Here is a 17,284-nt window from a genome sequence, read left to right on the forward strand (position 1 = left end):
CTATCCCGCGCCAGCGGGAACCTTCACCTGAATATTGACTACATTACCCACAATCCCGTACCTGGGAACGCTCATTTCCAGTTCCGGGTCTCCCGGTTCACTTCCTCTATGGCGGCCTTAAGAGCGTGCCACGCCAGCTCATTCACTGCGAAGTTTTGTCGGTTATGTACCCAATCCTGAGCGTTATTCATTGGACTGTCTTACTGCTGCCAACCGGACTGGATATACTGTGTGTGAACCTCTTCTGCCTGCCCTTTATCGACCCACGCTTTCCCTACGGACTACTGTTGTTGATCTCAGCCTGCCTCGACCCCATTGCATGGACTCTGACTACTCTTCTGGATTTGCCTTCACCACACCAGTTTGCCGTTGTTGACCTAAGCCTGTTTGATTTGTCTTTTGATAATAAACTGTTGCACATGGATCCTATGTCTCTCGATTCTTCTGATGCCGCGTCACAGAAAACTTCGCCACCCACGGATCCAGCGACAGTCTCCCAGATCGCATCGGAGATGTCTACTCAAGCCACGTTGTTGATGCATCACCAACAGCAATTGGATCAACTGAGCGCGTTGACTGCTCAACTGGTTCAAGCGATCAGAGGTATGCAAGCTTCAACACCACCCAGCACGCCTTCTCCGACTGCTCCGATCAACCCTCCAGTCCCACCCACGGCTAATCCAGCGGCTACCACAAGCCCCCGACTCGCTTTCCCTGAGAAGTTTGACGGTGCTGCAGCTAAGTGTAAGGGATTTCTACTTCAATGCACTTTGTTTGTGAACCAACAACCGAACTTGTACGCTTCAGACGAGAGCAAAATAGCGTTTGTGTGTTCACTCCTCACGGGAAGAGCTCTGGATTGGGCTACTGCGGTTTGGGATCTGGGCCAACCTACCTATCCAACATTTGCAACATTTCTACGGAGCTTCAAGGAGGTGTTTCAACCCACTCCGGAGAGCGGTGATGCTGGAGAGCAGATCATTGCTCTACGTCAGGGTCGGCGTACCGCAGCAGATTATGCTTTGGACTTTCGCACACTAGCAGCACAAAGTGGATGGAACGACGGGCCTCTCAAGTTACATTACCGTAAGGGACTCACTTCAGAGCTTCAAGTGGAATTGGCATGCCGTGATGAGGGATTAACTTTGGCTCAATACATCGACCTCTCCATCAGGATCGACAATGTGATGCGAGCACGCAAAGTCAACCGGCCTTTCACCACTCCGGTTTCCATGCAACCATCGACACCTACTGGACCCGAACCCATGCAGCTGGGGACCACTAGGATCACTCTCGAGGAACGAGAGCGCCGAATGCGGAACCATCTCTGCCTCTATTGTGGACAAACTGGACATATTCGGGCCACATGTCCAACACGACCACCACGTCCACCCACCTCGGTGAGTTCCCATAGACATTGTTTGAATCGTTGTGTGATTCCCGTGGTTCTCAGTGTGGGTGGTCGGTCCATCAGGACCACTGCTCTTATTGACTCTGGGGCTGCAGGAAACTTCATCGACATGAACTTTGTGAAATCCAACCACTTACCCACTCTCTCTTGTGTTTCCCCTGTGTCAGTGGCCGCCCTCGACGGGAGACCACTAGGCTCTGGACGCATTGACCACACCACGGAGGATCTCACCCTCTGTCTAGAGCCCAACCATCAAGAAATCATTCGTTTCTTTGTCATCACCTCACCACAGTCACCACTCATTCTGGGATTTCCATGGCTGGATCGTCACGAACCGACCATCTCCTGGGCAGGAGGTAACATCACTCACTGGTCTCCATATTGTCACCAACACTGCATTACCTCCGGATCAAAGACTCACTCCAACCCGACCGAACAACCTTCCAGCAGCGTCATTCCTCCAGAGTACCACGATCTGCTCGAGGCCTTCAGCGTCCTCAAGGCTACCACCCTACCACCCCACCGACCTGGAGACTGTGCCATCGACCTCAAACCAGGAGCCGTAACACCACATGGTCGTATCTTTCCACTCTCCCAACCAGAGTCCGAGGCCATGGAGAAATATATTCAAGAGGAACTGGCTAAAGGGTTCATCCGAGCTTCCACATCTCCAGCTTCGGCGGGATTCTTCTTTGTCAAAAAGAAGGAGGGAGGATTAAGACCCTGTATTGACTATCGCTCTCTCAACGAAATGACGGTGAAGTACAGATACCCTCTTCCTCTCGTTCCTCCGGCTCTGGAGCAGCTGCGTTCAGCAAGGTTCTACACAAAGCTGGATTTACGCTCGGCATACAACCTCATTCGCATCCGGGAAGGAGACGAGTGGAAGACCGCCTTCTCCACGACTTCAGGTCACTATGAGTACCGGGTTATGCCCTTCGGCCTGGCCAACAGTCCCTCCTACTTTCAGGCCTTCGTCAACGAGGTCTTCCGGGACATGCTGAATCGGTGGGTCATAGTATACATTGACGACATCCTCATCTTCTCGAACACACTTGAGGAACATGTCCAACATGTCAGGTCCGTGCTCCAACGTCTCATACAGCATCAGTTGTACGCCAAGGAGGAGAAATGTCAGTTTCATCAAGAGAGCATCACTTTCCTGGGGTACGTTATCAGTCCTGAGGGCGTTGCTATGGATGAAAGGAAGGTTACTGCAGTGCTGGAATGGCCACGTCCCAAAACCCTCAAAGAGCTCCAAAGATTCCTGGGATTCTCTAACTTCTATCGTCGATTCATTCGAAACTTCAGTACTGTAGCAGCTCCCCTAACGTCTATGGTCAAGAAGGGAGAGAAACATCTTACCTGGTCAACCGAAGCTCTGCATGCTTTCCAAGAACTCCGCCAACGATTCACCACAGCTCCCGTGCTTCGTCACCCAGATCCCCAATTACCTTTCCTCGTGGAGGTGGACGCCTCCAGTTCAGGAGTTGGAGCAGTACTCTCTCAGCGCCACCATCAACCTTCCAAGACTTTTCCATGCGCCTTTTTCTCTCATAAACTCAGCCCGGCTGAGAGAAATTATGATGTGGGGAACAGAGAGTTGCTCGCCATCAAGCTCGCCTTGGAGGAATGGCGGCACTGGCTGGAGGGAGCGAAGCATCCGTTTATCGTCCTGACTGATCATAAGAATCTGGAATATCTCCGTTCTGCCAGGGTTCTTAATCATCGCCAAGCCAGATGGTCACTCTTCTTTACCAGATTCCAATTTGAAATTCACTACCGTCCAGGCTCCCAGAACACTAAGGCAGATGCTCTCTCTCGCATCCATGAACCTGATCACGTTCCTCAATCTCCCGAGTCCATCTTACCAGCATCCATGATCATTGCACCAGTTATGTGGGATCTCATGACGGAGATTACCGAGGCCCATGCCCAGGATCCACCTCCAGCAGAGTGTCCAGCTAACCTCACGTATGTACCTGTCAACCTACGATCTCGAGTACTCTCTGAGGTTCATGCCACACCCAGCTCTGGCCACCCGGGAATGGAGGCAACCATCCAGCTTCTCCGCAATCGTTTCTGGTGGCCCAATCTACGTGCAGACACCATAACCCATGTCAAGAACTGTATCATTTGCAATACCTCTAAGAGTTCCCATCAACTCCCCGCTGGTCTGCTGCAACCGCTACCCATTCCTCAACGTCCTTGGTCCCACATTGCTGTGGACTTTGTAACCGACCTACCCCCTTCCCAGGGATACACTACCATTCTGTCAGTGGTCGATAGATTCTCCAAAAGTTGCCGCTTCATTCCCCTTCCCAAACTACCCACCGCCATGGAGACGGCGGAAGCATTGTGCAACTCCCTGTTCCGATTCTACGGGCTGCCCGAGGACATCGTCTCGGACAGGGGTCCTCAATTCTCGTCCCGCCTTTGGACCAGCTTCTTCCGCCTCTTGGGCGTCAACATTAGCCTCACGTCAGGCTACCATCCGGAGGCAAATGGTCAAGTTGAACGCCTGAATCAGGAACTCACACGCTTCCTCCGCTCCTACTGCATGAACCGTCAGGAGGATTGGAGTAGATTCCTGTTCTGGGCTGAGTATGCTCAAAATTCACTAAGAAAACCCTCTACTAACCTGACACCTTTCCAATGTGTGCTGGGTTTTCAACCTCCCTTATTCCCCTGGTCTGGGGAACCTTCGGATCTCCCCGCTGTAAACTCCTGGTTCCAGCAGAGTGAAGCTACCTGGAATCAAGCTCACATCCACCTCCAGAGAGCTGTTCGTCGCAATCAGGTTCAGGCAGATCGTCAGCGCCGGCCCAATCCACCCTACGAACCAGGACAATGGGTTTGGCTCTCTACACGGAATCTACGCCTTCGCTTACCATGCAAGAAATTAAGTCCCAGGTACGTGGGTCCATTCAAAATCACCCGTCAAATCACTCCAGTGTCATTTAGACTAGACTTACCTGCAGAATACCGTATCTCACCCACATTCCATGTTTCTCTGTTAAAGCCCGCTGGTCGCCCGGAGGAGAGGGAGGTCCTAGACGAGACCGCTCCACAGGTGCCCGCTCCCCTGATCATCGATGGCGAGGAGGTCTACAGAGTCAGTACTATCCTGGACTCCCGACGCCGGAATGGTCTCCTACAATACCTGGTCGACTGGGAGGACTATGGTCCCGAGGAACGGTCTTGGGTGCCCGCCAAGGACATCTTGGATCCATCTCTCACCGCAGAATTCCATTCTACCCACCCAGATCGGCCAGGACCTCGTGGTAGGGGAAGACCTCGGCGTCGGCCACCTCCTCGTGCCAGGAGGCACTCGCAGGGGAGGGGCTCTGTCACAAGCGCGGTCTCTGTGGCTCCCTCTATCCCGCGCCAGCGGGAACCTTCACCTGAATATTGACTACATTACCCACAATCCCGTACCTGGGAACGCTCATTTCCAGTTCCGGGTCTCCCGGTTCACTTCCTCTATGGCGGCCTTAAGAGCGTGCCACGCCAGCTCATTCACTGCGAAGTTTTGTCGGTTATGTACCCAATCCTGAGCGTTATTCATTGGACTGTCTTACTGCTGCCAACCGGACTGGATATACTGTGTGTGAACCTCTTCTGCCTGCCCTTTATCGACCCACGCTTTCCCTACGGACTACTGTTGTTGATCTCAGCCTGCCTCGACCCCATTGCATGGACTCTGACTACTCTTCTGGATTTGCCTTCACCACACCAGTTTGCCGTTGTTGACCTAAGCCTGTTTGATTTGTCTTTTGATAATAAACTGTTGCACATGGATCCTATGTCTCTCGATTCTTCTGATGCCGCGTCACACATACAAAATGCATGTGTTTTTTTTATTTAGTACTACTGACCTTTAGTGCTAACTGAATTTTTTAAAATGACTCCTTTCAAAAGTTTGCATCCCCTTGATCCGTAATACTTTGTTGTTACCTGAATTATCCACAGCTGTTTTTTTGTTTAGTGATAGTTGTTCATGAGTCACTTGTTTGTCCTGAACAGTCAAACTTCCCGCTGTTCTTCAGAAAAATCTGTTGGGTCCCTCAAATTCTTTTGATTTTCAGCATTTTTGTGTATTTGAACCCTTTCCAACAATGACTGTATGGTTTTGAGATCCATCTTTTCACACTGAGGACAACTGAGGGACTCATATGCAACGATTACAAAAGATTCAAACACTCACTGATGTTTTAAAAGCAAAAAGATGCATTAAGAGCCTTCAGAAAACTTTTTGAATATGAAGATCGTGCTAAATAAAGGTTATTTTGTCTTCTAGGAAACATGTATCTTCTGCAGCCTCTAATGGGCACTACTAAATTATAAAATACGAAAAATGTCTTCATTCTAGATATCTGTTCAAACGTTTTTACCCCCCGGCTCTTAATTGATCGTGTTTCTTTCTGGAGCATCAGTTAGCATTTAAATCTTCTGTAATAGTTGCATTTGAGTCCTTCAGTTGTCCTCAGTGTGAAAAGATGGATCTCAAAATAATATAGTCATTGTTGGAAAGGGTTCAAATACACTAAAATGCTGAAAAAACAAAGAATTTGTGAGACCTAAAGGATTTTTCTGAAGAACAGCAGGCAGTTTAACTGTTCAGGACAAACAAGGGACTCATGAACAACTATCATTAAACAACAAACACAGCTGTGGATCATTCAGGTATCAACACAGTATTAAGAATCAAGTGTATGTAAACTTTTGAACCAGGTTGTTTTTATAAATTCAAGTGTTATTTTCTCTTGTGGATTCAGATCAGTACCAAATAAACAATAACATGCATGATCTCTCTTATTTGAGTAAAATAATTAATTTTGTCTGTTTTTTAAAAAGTGGCAAAAATCAATCATAATAGGATCAGATTGCTCTAAGAATCTAATGTCGGAAATGTCTGAGGAAACCAACTTCCTTTAAAATATCTTTTGTGTTCCACAGAGGAAAGAAAGTCATACAGGTTTAAAACAACACGAGGAGGAATAAATAATGACACAAGTTTCATTTTTGGGTGAACTATCAATTTAAAGGATTTCGCTTCGATTCCATTAGGAAGTTGTTACTATTTCCAATTCGACTAGCATTCTTACATGATTTCTTGACAGAAGTGTGTTGGTTAATGTCAAAGGCTACACTGAAACACATCTATTTACCTGGAAATAGTCAAAGACATTTTGTTTTAAATGTAAATCAGCTTATAAAGTGTTCACTGTTATTGGTTTAGTTTATGTAGGTACTGTATCTTGTGAAATTCCTATAATTTTATTTTTCACTATGGATTGAACTGAATGACACTGCAAATAAATAGTTCATGCTCACTTCCCATCTGTTTCTCACTAAAATTGATCTATTACACAATAGTAAAGGTTCACCATGTGAAGTTCCTGTACGTGGTCTTTGTGGCTCTAGTTTCATTTTGAAATCATATGGAAATGTCTGGCGTCACGAGTCTGGAGAGTTAGATATCGGTTAGCTCTTTGAAACGTGTCTTAACATGTGAATACTTGGGGTGAGATATTACGGCAGTTCTTTCCAGTAATTAGGGACTTTTCTGACAGGTTTCCACTGCACGTTTTGTAGATGTATTAAATAAATTCAGGCAGACTATGTCCTTTATGTGTCAATGTCCTAGCAGTCAAAATTATTCAGATTATGTCTGGCATTCTGGTATTCCTTTAGATAACTGAGCATTTAGTATAGAGAATATGTGCCATTTTATTTATGCTTTTCCTGAGGCAAGCATTGGTACTATTGTCATGCATTAAGTTATGGATTTATTCATATAAATATATATGAATAATCAAACAAATACCCTAGCAATGCTACCCAGAACAACCTTTTTACACCTACATAAATATCCCAATATTGTGGCATTTATAGCTTGCTGAAGTCATTATCTCTTGATGAGGAAATCCTTAGTATTTGGGCAAGTAAAGATTTTCTTTACCTATTTAATTTAATGGGTATGTGGTTCTCAACACATTTTGCTCCAGACCCCAGTGTTTACATTTCACTTTTTTTATTATACAAAAGTTTATTTATTAAGCAAACACTTTTGTGCAAACAATGCATTTGAGGTGTTGATTTGTATTAATTTATGTATTTATTTGGACTGAAAATCACTGCTCAGTATACTGGACTATGTATTTATAAATTAAACATTGAGCAAATAATTCACGTTTCCCAATGTGTGAGTTTGGTCACATGGGACATCACTGACCAAACTCTGACACATGACTAATCATTCAAAGGCATGACATGGGAGGAGTTATGAGTGGACATAAACTTTATTTTCTGTTTCAGATCTTTTTAACACAATATATATACACAGAACAAATCGTTTTACTGTCATTCTGTAAGGTTTCTCAGACTGGACTGAATCATGGTGGCGACTCAGGAGTGCTTTCCTTTTGGATGTTTACTGAAATACCTGTTTACTTTGTTGGGATTATTTTTGTTTGTGCTGGATATAGTACTGGACGTTCGGACTGTTGTGTCATTTTATCAGGATGGGTCCTATGTGTACATGGCAGTGTTAATCTTTCTGCTGCTGGGCTCTTCAGTGTTGTTACAGGTGTTCAGCTGGCTCTGGTACTCTGATTCACTGGAACTGATTGAGACTAAGGTGGAGAAATTTGCAAAGGAGCATTTATTGATCAAACCATTCCACTTCCTGCAGCTCGGCGTCTGCCTCAGGTCAGTGACAGATTTGCTTCTCAATTGTTAGCACACTTTAGTGTTTAGTTTTAAGAAGTGTCCAAACCCGATATTTTTTAATGATACCTCATTGTTATTCAGTGAAAACATGTCACTTCAAAATGTTCACAAAGACATTGTAATTGTATGAATTACGTGGTTTAAAGTCTTCTGAAGAGAAAACATAACTTTAAATATAAACACTTGGTCAATGATATGACGCCTAAATTTTCTGTCCGATTTTTTTTTGTTAAAAATTGGTTAAAATGTGTTTAAAAAAAAAGAAAAGAAAAAAAGAGATGACATGTATATGAAGTTCCTCTCCCCTGTTATGTACTCACTTTAAAGGGGTCATATTATGCTTTTATCACTTTTTGAATTTTAGTCAGTGTGTGGTGCGTATGTTTGGGCTTAAAAAACATCTACAGAGTTACAAATCTCCAAAGTCCAATTCAAAGGGAGATATTTAGTTTTGAAAAAATCCCTTTTTAAGAACGACAACAAATGGCTTGTTTGGACTACAGCGTTTGTTTTCCGGATGCTATGATGTCACAAAGCTCATTAGAATATTATTCAAATAAATCCCGCCTATGGAAATTCAAATCGTTGGCAGATAGGGAGGGACAAGGTGGGGGATTAGCCTAAATCTTGCAATGTAGCATGGACAGCTACTCCTGGGATACTTCAGCGAGCCACAGGGCAGCTGGTATAAATGCAAGCATTGACTAAAGTGACCACGAACTGCTCCCCCTGTTGAAAAAAACTGCATATGCTGGTTAGGTATGTTTTGGTGCTGGGATGCTGGTTTTAGCTGGTTTATGCTGGTCCTTTGCTGGTTTATGCTGGTCATGGTCAAGGACCAGCATAAACCAGCAAGGACCAACTTAAACCAACATACCAGCATAAAACAGCTAAGGACCAGAATAAACCAGCGAAGGACAAGCATAAACCAGCAAAGGAGCAAAGGACCAGCATAAACCAGCAAAGGACCATCTTAAACCAGCAAAGGACCTGCTTAAACCAGCATACCAACATCAAAACCTACCTAACCAGCATATGCTGGTTTTTTCAACAGGACCGGTAGCCGTGCTGGAGCCGCGTCATTGACGTGTGTGGTAGAGAGGGTCGAAACAATGCTGATGTAAACACAAGCATTGACTAGACTAATGATCATCAGTGGCCGAGTAGCCATGCTGTAGACGTGTGCAGTGTGCGGTAAAAGATGTATTCATCGTACAGTGTAGATAGCTTCACTAGCCTTACGCTGGAGCTGGTTTTGGGCATGTAAATAATTAAATAAATTAGCACAATAATGATAATATCAAGTATCGGTGATCTCACAGGCTGACGATAAGACCAACAATACTGTAGCGTATTATTTACTCACCCTCTACACCCTCTAGGTGTATATGACATTATTTTACATTATATTATTATATTATATAGTGTATTAAAAAGGATCCTGGCACTCCCAAGCGTTAGAACGGCATAGACTGGTGTTTCTCTCCATCAGTCCAAAACAAGTCCAATAAAATGCATCGATCCATAATAAAAAGTTCCTCATATGGCTCCGGGGAGGTCAATAAAAGCCTCCTGTAGTGAACCGATGTGTTTTTGTAAGAAAGAAATCCATATTTAAAATGTAAGGATCACTTTAATCTAGCTTGCGCCAACAGTTGTACACAAACTTGCTGCTTTGGAGAGGGGTCTGGCAGGACTGAAACGCTGTCTAAGCTGTTCGCCAATCGCGGCACAGTGGGACTGCTAACCAATCACAACACATTTAGTTTTTCGGAAGGCGGACCTTCATCAAACCCGTAACTAATTGATCCATTTGTGCCAGCCTGGGGTGAAAGCTATTGTAATAATACAAATGATTTGAAATATGCACCAAGCATTAGAGCATGTTCTACTGCACCCCCAAAACTAAATAAAAACTTGTAAAAGAGCATAATAGGACCCCTTTATCTTTTTTTCTGTTACTCGAAGTGTCAACATATTATGTGGTGTGACTGTCCACCCATAACTTTAGTTTTGGAAACATCTTTGAAATTAGTAGTTACCACATTTGGAAATCATGTTGTATGACCTCAAAATAAACAAAACAAACAAACAAACACCTAAGAATATTAAGTAAAATTTCTACTTATTTTTATTATAAATTTCATAGTGACCTTTTGTGGGAAGCTAGCTTGTTTTGTTCAGGTTAACAATTTTGTGCTTGTAAATTTTGACTGAATTTGAAATATCATGTGGTGAGACACATTTTGTGCTTTTATGTTCAATTAATGTTTTATATGTGTAAAATACTTTATTTTAGCATGTACGACAAACCATGGCACTTTTATGCCATACGTCATGTTCTCATGTCTTGAAAAATACATCACGGAGCAAAGAGGACACTGACAACGCACGACATACAAGACAGATGTAGGGTTATTACATTTTAAATTTAGCTAAAAGGGAATCGAATATGATTCAATAGGGAATTGGAACAGAGTCGCTGTTTTACAGCTGTTCAGAGTTGGTGTGCGATTCATGGAACGAGCAGAATAATGTAACTCTGCAACGGATATTACTATCCAGAAAATAGTGTTAACACTATTTATTAGCACAGTAGCTAGATCGACAGTTTAAGACATTAACTTGTAAGCACGAAACACAAGATACTTATCTTTTCTAATAAGAATATGATTTTATTGGATAAAACTGAAACATACAAACTAGGGCCGGGACTTTAACGCGTTAATTTAGATTAATTAATTACACAAAATTAACGCGTTAAATTTTTTTAACGCATTTTAATCGCACTTAATTTTGCACTGCGGAACGTTTCTCACTGGATGAGTTTCAGCGGACCGATTATACTGGAGCACCAACTAGCGTTCAGACCAAGGGGCAACCTCCCGCTCTCTTTTTCGTTTGATTAAAAATAAATAAATGTTTATGCTTTCATTTGATTATGAGAAAAATTAAAACACAAGAATTTCTTAAAAAAAAAAAAAAGCAAAAGATTGTAAAGCCCTATTGTTCAAAATGTTAAAATAGAGAGTTTTGGGTTTATTTTTTCACTGAAATAAATGTTTTCGTTATTACACAAAGTAGGGTAAAGTACCGAGAAAAAAAGAATGGAAACCTAGGGGAAACACTGTATCCTATTGCTACAGTTAATGGCAATATTGCACTGGTCTGTTGGACTTGGTTGAACAAAAAGAAACAATATTTTGTTGCTTAAGTTTATGTATTCAGTCATTATTCAATGGTATACTAAAAATCCATATGAAAAAACTTACTTCTCACTGTTCTCAGGTCAAATATTTATATGCGATTAAAATGCGATTAATTTCGATTAATTAATTACAAAGCCTCTAATTAATTAGATTAATTTTTTTAATCGAGTCCCGGCCCTAATACAAACTAGTCTAACACATAAACACACGCATTCACACAGGTTGCAGAAAGAGAAAGTGAGGAAAGAATGAGTTTAAAGGAATGAAAATATGAAGTCTCAAATTTATAGCAATATGTGCAATTGCTTTGACCTGAACAACCATTAATCACTTGAATTAGCCCTCGTATTGAGTCTTTCAAAGAGGTTATTAAACTTTATATCAAATGCACCAGTTCAGCTAGAATCTGGAGGTTGTACTTGTGTTGCCTTTGTGTTAAGGGAATTCCTTTCATTGCGTCGTTCCAGAAAGGGGGTTTTCCCGAGGTTGATTGGTTGGAAGTTCTGTGGTCATTTGTGAAGTCTTGGGCATTGGCTGAGGATGCAGAGATGTGCGCTGGTTAAAGTTCAGGTGGGCATAGACGTTTGGGTCACGGCTTGCGGCAAAACTTAACTAGAACACGAAACTCTCAATGGAAAGAAAAGACTTAAAGTAAAGGACAGAAGTGTAACGATCTCCTCATGTTTCCATTAGAGGAGCAGCTGGCATGCAGGCCAGGGAGCGTTCAAGAACGCTAACAGCAGCGTCGAAACGCAGCGGCACGAAGAAGGGCGAAGAGTAAGAGAGAGTAGGAGAGAGAGATTTGATGGTGTCCTGAGTATTTAAACTCAGCTTTTGGACACATCCCAAATGGTGTCTTGACCAATTAGAACATTATCCTAAGTCGGGGTACTGCTGGTTTCTCCTCCTAAAACATAAATCACAGACTTATCAGTCAAGTGGTCCAAATTTTCCCGCTCTTTGCAGAGTCAAATTTGGATGTGATTTCTATAACAAGACTGTAATACATTTTACAAAGAATTGAATTATAGAAACATTTCAAGAATGTAATTTCAAGCTCAGGCATACCAAACACCAATATAAACCCTTAAGCTATTCAATAGTTTTAAAAAAGGACATAATAGGCAAATGATAGGAAGTTGTGCATAGAAATGATGAGTTGCTCATGAGTCCTTTTTAGCACAATTTAGGTGTATATATGGAAGGGCAGTTTCCTGTGCGATACTGTGAACGTAAGGACGTGTTCTGTGAGGAACGAAAAGGTCAAAAGGGTGTAGAAGGAATTTCAGCCTCTGTCCTGAGTGGGGGAGCCCACCAACCAAAATCTCTTATGATTTTACTCATGTGATGTTCATGATGTACATCTCTTTGACCATTAATCTTGGTTACTTTCCCAAAATTGACAATCTCCTTCCTTGCGATTATCAACAAGTGTCCTTTTGTGTTAATGTTGCAAGTTGTTCAAATCTCCTAGTTAGTCGGTTAGGTTTGCTTCAGGCTGGCTGGCACCAGGGTATCACACGTCAGATTTATGACGGGGCCTTGTGTGGAATTTGAGTCTGTAGAAGTGTTTTAACTTCTGATCGAATCTCCTGAATTGTCTGATTCGCGCAACCAATGCTAAATAAATGCCTGCAGTTATTGCCATGTGCTGCACTTTTCTCTTTAAATAGTTTTTAATGATATAAGGTCTTTGTGTCATTTGGAGCAATCACTCATCATGTGGTGCGCCCTATAATATCAATAACTATTAAATTAAAAATAAAATATCAAATTTTTATGGTTGAAATATAGATCACTGTACAGTATGCTTAAGTGAATGGTGTTTTAAGCACATTTGTATCACTTTTATACAATTTACAGGAAAAATAAGTCCACTAACCACATTTAATAAGGCAACTCTGAAATTGTAGAACAAAAATGTGAGATCATTATTTACAAAAACTCAAAAGAAATGCTAATACTTATGTTTCTAAACACATTGATTGCTGAGAACATCTTAATAATATTTTAAGCATGTTAAGGAAATTAATTAATTATAAAATAGGCCTAAATCATGGTCACACCACATGACATTTTACTACTGCCAATGCAATTGGATGAAAATACACTAAAATCACTTGATATGAAATTATGTGTACACAACATTCTTAATGTTTGAACAGTTACAATAGATATAATTATATTTTTTGTATTTTAAAATTGGTCTGTTGAAAACCCTTATACGTCAATGGCCCACATACATAGAGTGCACTCACACAAACACATTTGTGTGTGTCTTAATTTTCAAAGTTTTTTGGGTTTGGAATTATTTTCATATATCTATGATTTGGGTTATCATTAAAAACAAGCTCTCAATAAATGTGTATCAGAAATGGTATGGAAGCATTCTGCAGTCAATATATTTACACACTATTCTCACTGTTGGCTATTGTTAAGTTGTATTTTATTAGGTGTTGCTTAAGTAAATGCAAGTACATTGTGTCCACAGGTTTGCTGGGGTGATAGAGACTTCCACAAAAGATATTCTTCATCAAATTACCAATTTCAGAAACGGTGCGCGACATATTATCAGAGAGGATGCAAAGCTGAAATATGATTTTCTAATGATTCGTCTAATTGAGGCGTTTTCTGAAAACATCCCACAACTCACACTCATTTTGACTAGAATCCTACAGAGAGGAGAGCTTGAGCTTGTTACAGGTCAGTCTCAAATCCAGAACACTTGTTTACTTTCAGGTCATAATTCTTATATCTCAGAACAATTTCCGTAGAACTTTAGTACAAGTTTCCATTTGTTTAAGACTTTTTTTTTTTTTTAAATATCATCTGTCAAAACAAGAAAAACTAAGATATGTAAGCAAACTGCAAGTTTTGGCTACATGTAACCCACATCAATGCAGTATTTTTAATCACTGAAAAGAGCAAGACACAGTAAGTGCCATGCAGTTTAGTTTGATTGCGTATGATGAGTGAGATTAGTATGCTTAGTGTGTTCACATTGAAAATTCCACAAAAAAATGGTGTGAAATGGTAGCAAGTGTTTATGAGTGAGTCATTGGTTAATTCACTCAACCAATTAATTCCAAATACTGATTCATTCTGCAGCCTCAGCATCAGCATGGCTGTGATTACAGTGAGGAAAAAAGTATTTGATTCCCTGCTGATTTTGTACATTTACCCACTGACAAAAAAATGATCAGTCTAATATTTTAATAGGTTTATTTTAACAGTGAGAGACAAAATAATATCAACAAAAACAAAATCCAGAAAAATGCATTTCAAAAACCGTTATAAATTGCATTTTAATGAGTGAAATAAGTATTTGATCCCCTATCAATCAGCAAGATTTCTTGCTACCAATGTGTCTTTTATACAGATAACAAGCTGAGATTAGGAGCACTACCTTTAAGAGAGTGCTCCTAATCTCAGCTTGTTAACTGTATAAAAGGCACCTGTCCACAGAAGCAATCAATCAATCAGATTCCAAACTCTCCACCATAGCCAAGACCAAAGATCTGTTAAAGGATGTCAAGGAGAAGATTGTAGACCTACACAAGGCTGGAATGGGCTACAAGACCATAACCAAGCAGCTTGGTGAGAAGGTGAAAACAGTTTGTACAATTATTCGCAAATGGAAGAAACGCAAAATAACTGTCTCCCTTGGTCTGGGGCTCCATGCAAGATCTCACCTTGTGGAGTTTCAATGATCATGAGAACAGTGAGGAATTAGCCCAGAACTACTCAGGAGGATCTTGTCAATGATCTCAAGGCAGCTGGGACCATAGTCACCAAGAAAACAATTGGTAACACACTACACCGTGAAGGACTGAAATCCTGCAGCACTCGCAAGGTCCCCCTGCTCAGGGAGCACATGTACAGGCCCATCTGAAGTTTGCAGATGAACATCTGAATGATTCAAAGGAGAACTAGATGAAAGTGTTATGGTCAGATGAGACCAAAATTGAACTCTTTGGCATCAACTCACTGTGTTTGGAGGAGGAGGAATGCTGCCTCTGACACCAAGAACACCATCCCCACCGTCAAACATTATAAGGTGTTAACATTATGCTTTGAGGGTTTTTTCTGCTAAGGGGCCAGGACAACTGCACCACATTAAAGGGACGATGGACGAGCCATGTACCGTCAAATCTTGAGTGAGAACCTCCTTCCCTCAGGGCATTGAAAATGGGTCATGGATGGATATTCCAGCATGACAATGACCCAAAACACATGGCCAAGGCAACAAAGGAGTGGCTCAAGAAGAAGCACATTAAGGGTCTTGGAGTGGCCTAGCCAGTGTTTAGACCTGAATCCCATAGAAAATCTGTGGAGGGAGCTGAAGTTTCAAGTTGCCAAACGTCAGCCTCAAAACTTCAAAGACTTGGAGAGGATCTGCAAAGAGGAGTGGGACAAAATCCCTCCTGAGATATGTGCAAACCTGCTGGCCAACTACAAGAAACGTCTGGCCTCTGTGATTGCCAACAAAGGTTTTGGCATCAAGTACTAAGTCATGTTTTGCGAAGGGGTCAAATACTTATTTTACTCAATAAAATGCAAAAAAAAAATTTTTTTTACTTTTTTGAAATGCATTTTTTCTGGATTTTATGTCTCTGTTCGAATTAAGCCTACCATTAAAATGATACATAATAGTATAATTATATTCTAATGCATACTTTTTTCCCTCAAAAAATATGCCTCATTTGCATATCCGTGTGATATTGTTTCATTACATGCAGCACTTTTCCATTTCAGGTTTAAAAATCCTCACAACAGCTGCTGCACTTGCCTTTAATGTTGCCTTGTACCACCAGGGCATGCATGTCTATGGTTCTAAAGGATTCAAGATGAGTTGGATGTCCACTGTGATTTACTTCCTGTGGAACTTGTTGCTGATCATTCCCCGTGTAACTGCTCTGGCGCTCTTCTGCAGTGTATTGCCATGCTTCATCATAGCTCACTTCCTGTCCCTGTGGATGCTGCTGGTTTTGGTGGTCTGGAGCCAGAAAACAGATCACATGAAAAGTCCCGGTTGGGAATGGTTCTTTAGAGCTGCTGTTGGAGTCATCTGGTACTTCAACTGGTTTAACGTATCAAAAAAAGGATGTCTGAAAGTAAAGATAGCTATTTATAATAGTTTGATGGCTTTGGACACAGCGATGCTGCTGGGCCTCTGGAGCTGGAAGGTGTTTGAGTACGCAGGTTGCTGGAACTCCTTGAATCCTTATGTAGTGATCCCGACACTCTTAGGTTTGTACGTCACTGGAATACTAGTGAAAATAATATACTACAAATGGCTTCATCCCAAATTACCTGAACCCAGTGAAGAAAGGCAGTTCAGACAAGCTGCAACATATGACGCAGGCTCAACAGACTCAACAGACTCAACAGGTTTGTCACCAGAAGATGGAGCTGCAGCTCCAGCACAGCCTCTCACTGGAGTCCTCAAGAGGAGCAGTACCATGGTTGCTAATTTCTACTTCTAACACTTGGTTGAACTTTTTGAAAATTCCAAGTTGGTATTTATAATGTATTTAAAATTAAAGTAAATCACAGTGCAAATCTAGAACCAGAATTTACCGAAAACCATTTATTTAACTGGCATGTTAATGTATTTTGATGTATGTTTTTGATGTATGTTAATTAGGGGTTCAAGTATGACTGAAAGTACTGCTACTGAAAGTATTTGATCCCCTATAAGTCAGCAAGATTTCTGGCTCCTAGGTGTTATTTATACATGTAACAAGCTGAGATTAAGAGCACTTGAGCAAAGGGAGTGGCTCAAGAAGAACATTTATTTAACTGACATGTTAATGTATTTTGATGTATATTAATTAGGGGTTCAAGCACGTAGATGAAATCCTGCTGTAATTGTTAGAATGTTCACAGATCAGTGATCTCCACATAAAACTGATCGTGAAGACCAAAG

At 41.6% G+C, this 17,284-nt stretch overlaps 1 protein-coding gene across 1 annotated transcript; it reads left to right on the plus strand.

The window, feature by feature from the left end:
• Nucleotides 1-7,811: 7,811 nt before the first annotated feature.
• On the plus strand, nt 7,812-16,944 carry LOC141290243 (XK-related protein 8-like). The gene is made up of 3 exons (XM_073822439.1): nt 7,812-8,125; nt 13,847-14,058; nt 16,111-16,944. Exons 1-3 carry the CDS (start codon nt 7,812-7,814, stop codon nt 16,839-16,841), a joined length of 1,257 nt encoding a protein of 418 aa, XP_073678540.1. The 3' UTR covers nt 16,842-16,944.
• The last annotated feature ends 340 nt before the right edge of the window (nt 16,945-17,284 follow it).

Source organism: Garra rufa, chromosome 17 (assembly GCF_049309525.1).
Source record: "Garra rufa chromosome 17, GarRuf1.0, whole genome shotgun sequence".
Lineage (NCBI taxonomy): Eukaryota > Metazoa > Chordata > Actinopteri > Cypriniformes > Cyprinidae > Garra > Garra rufa.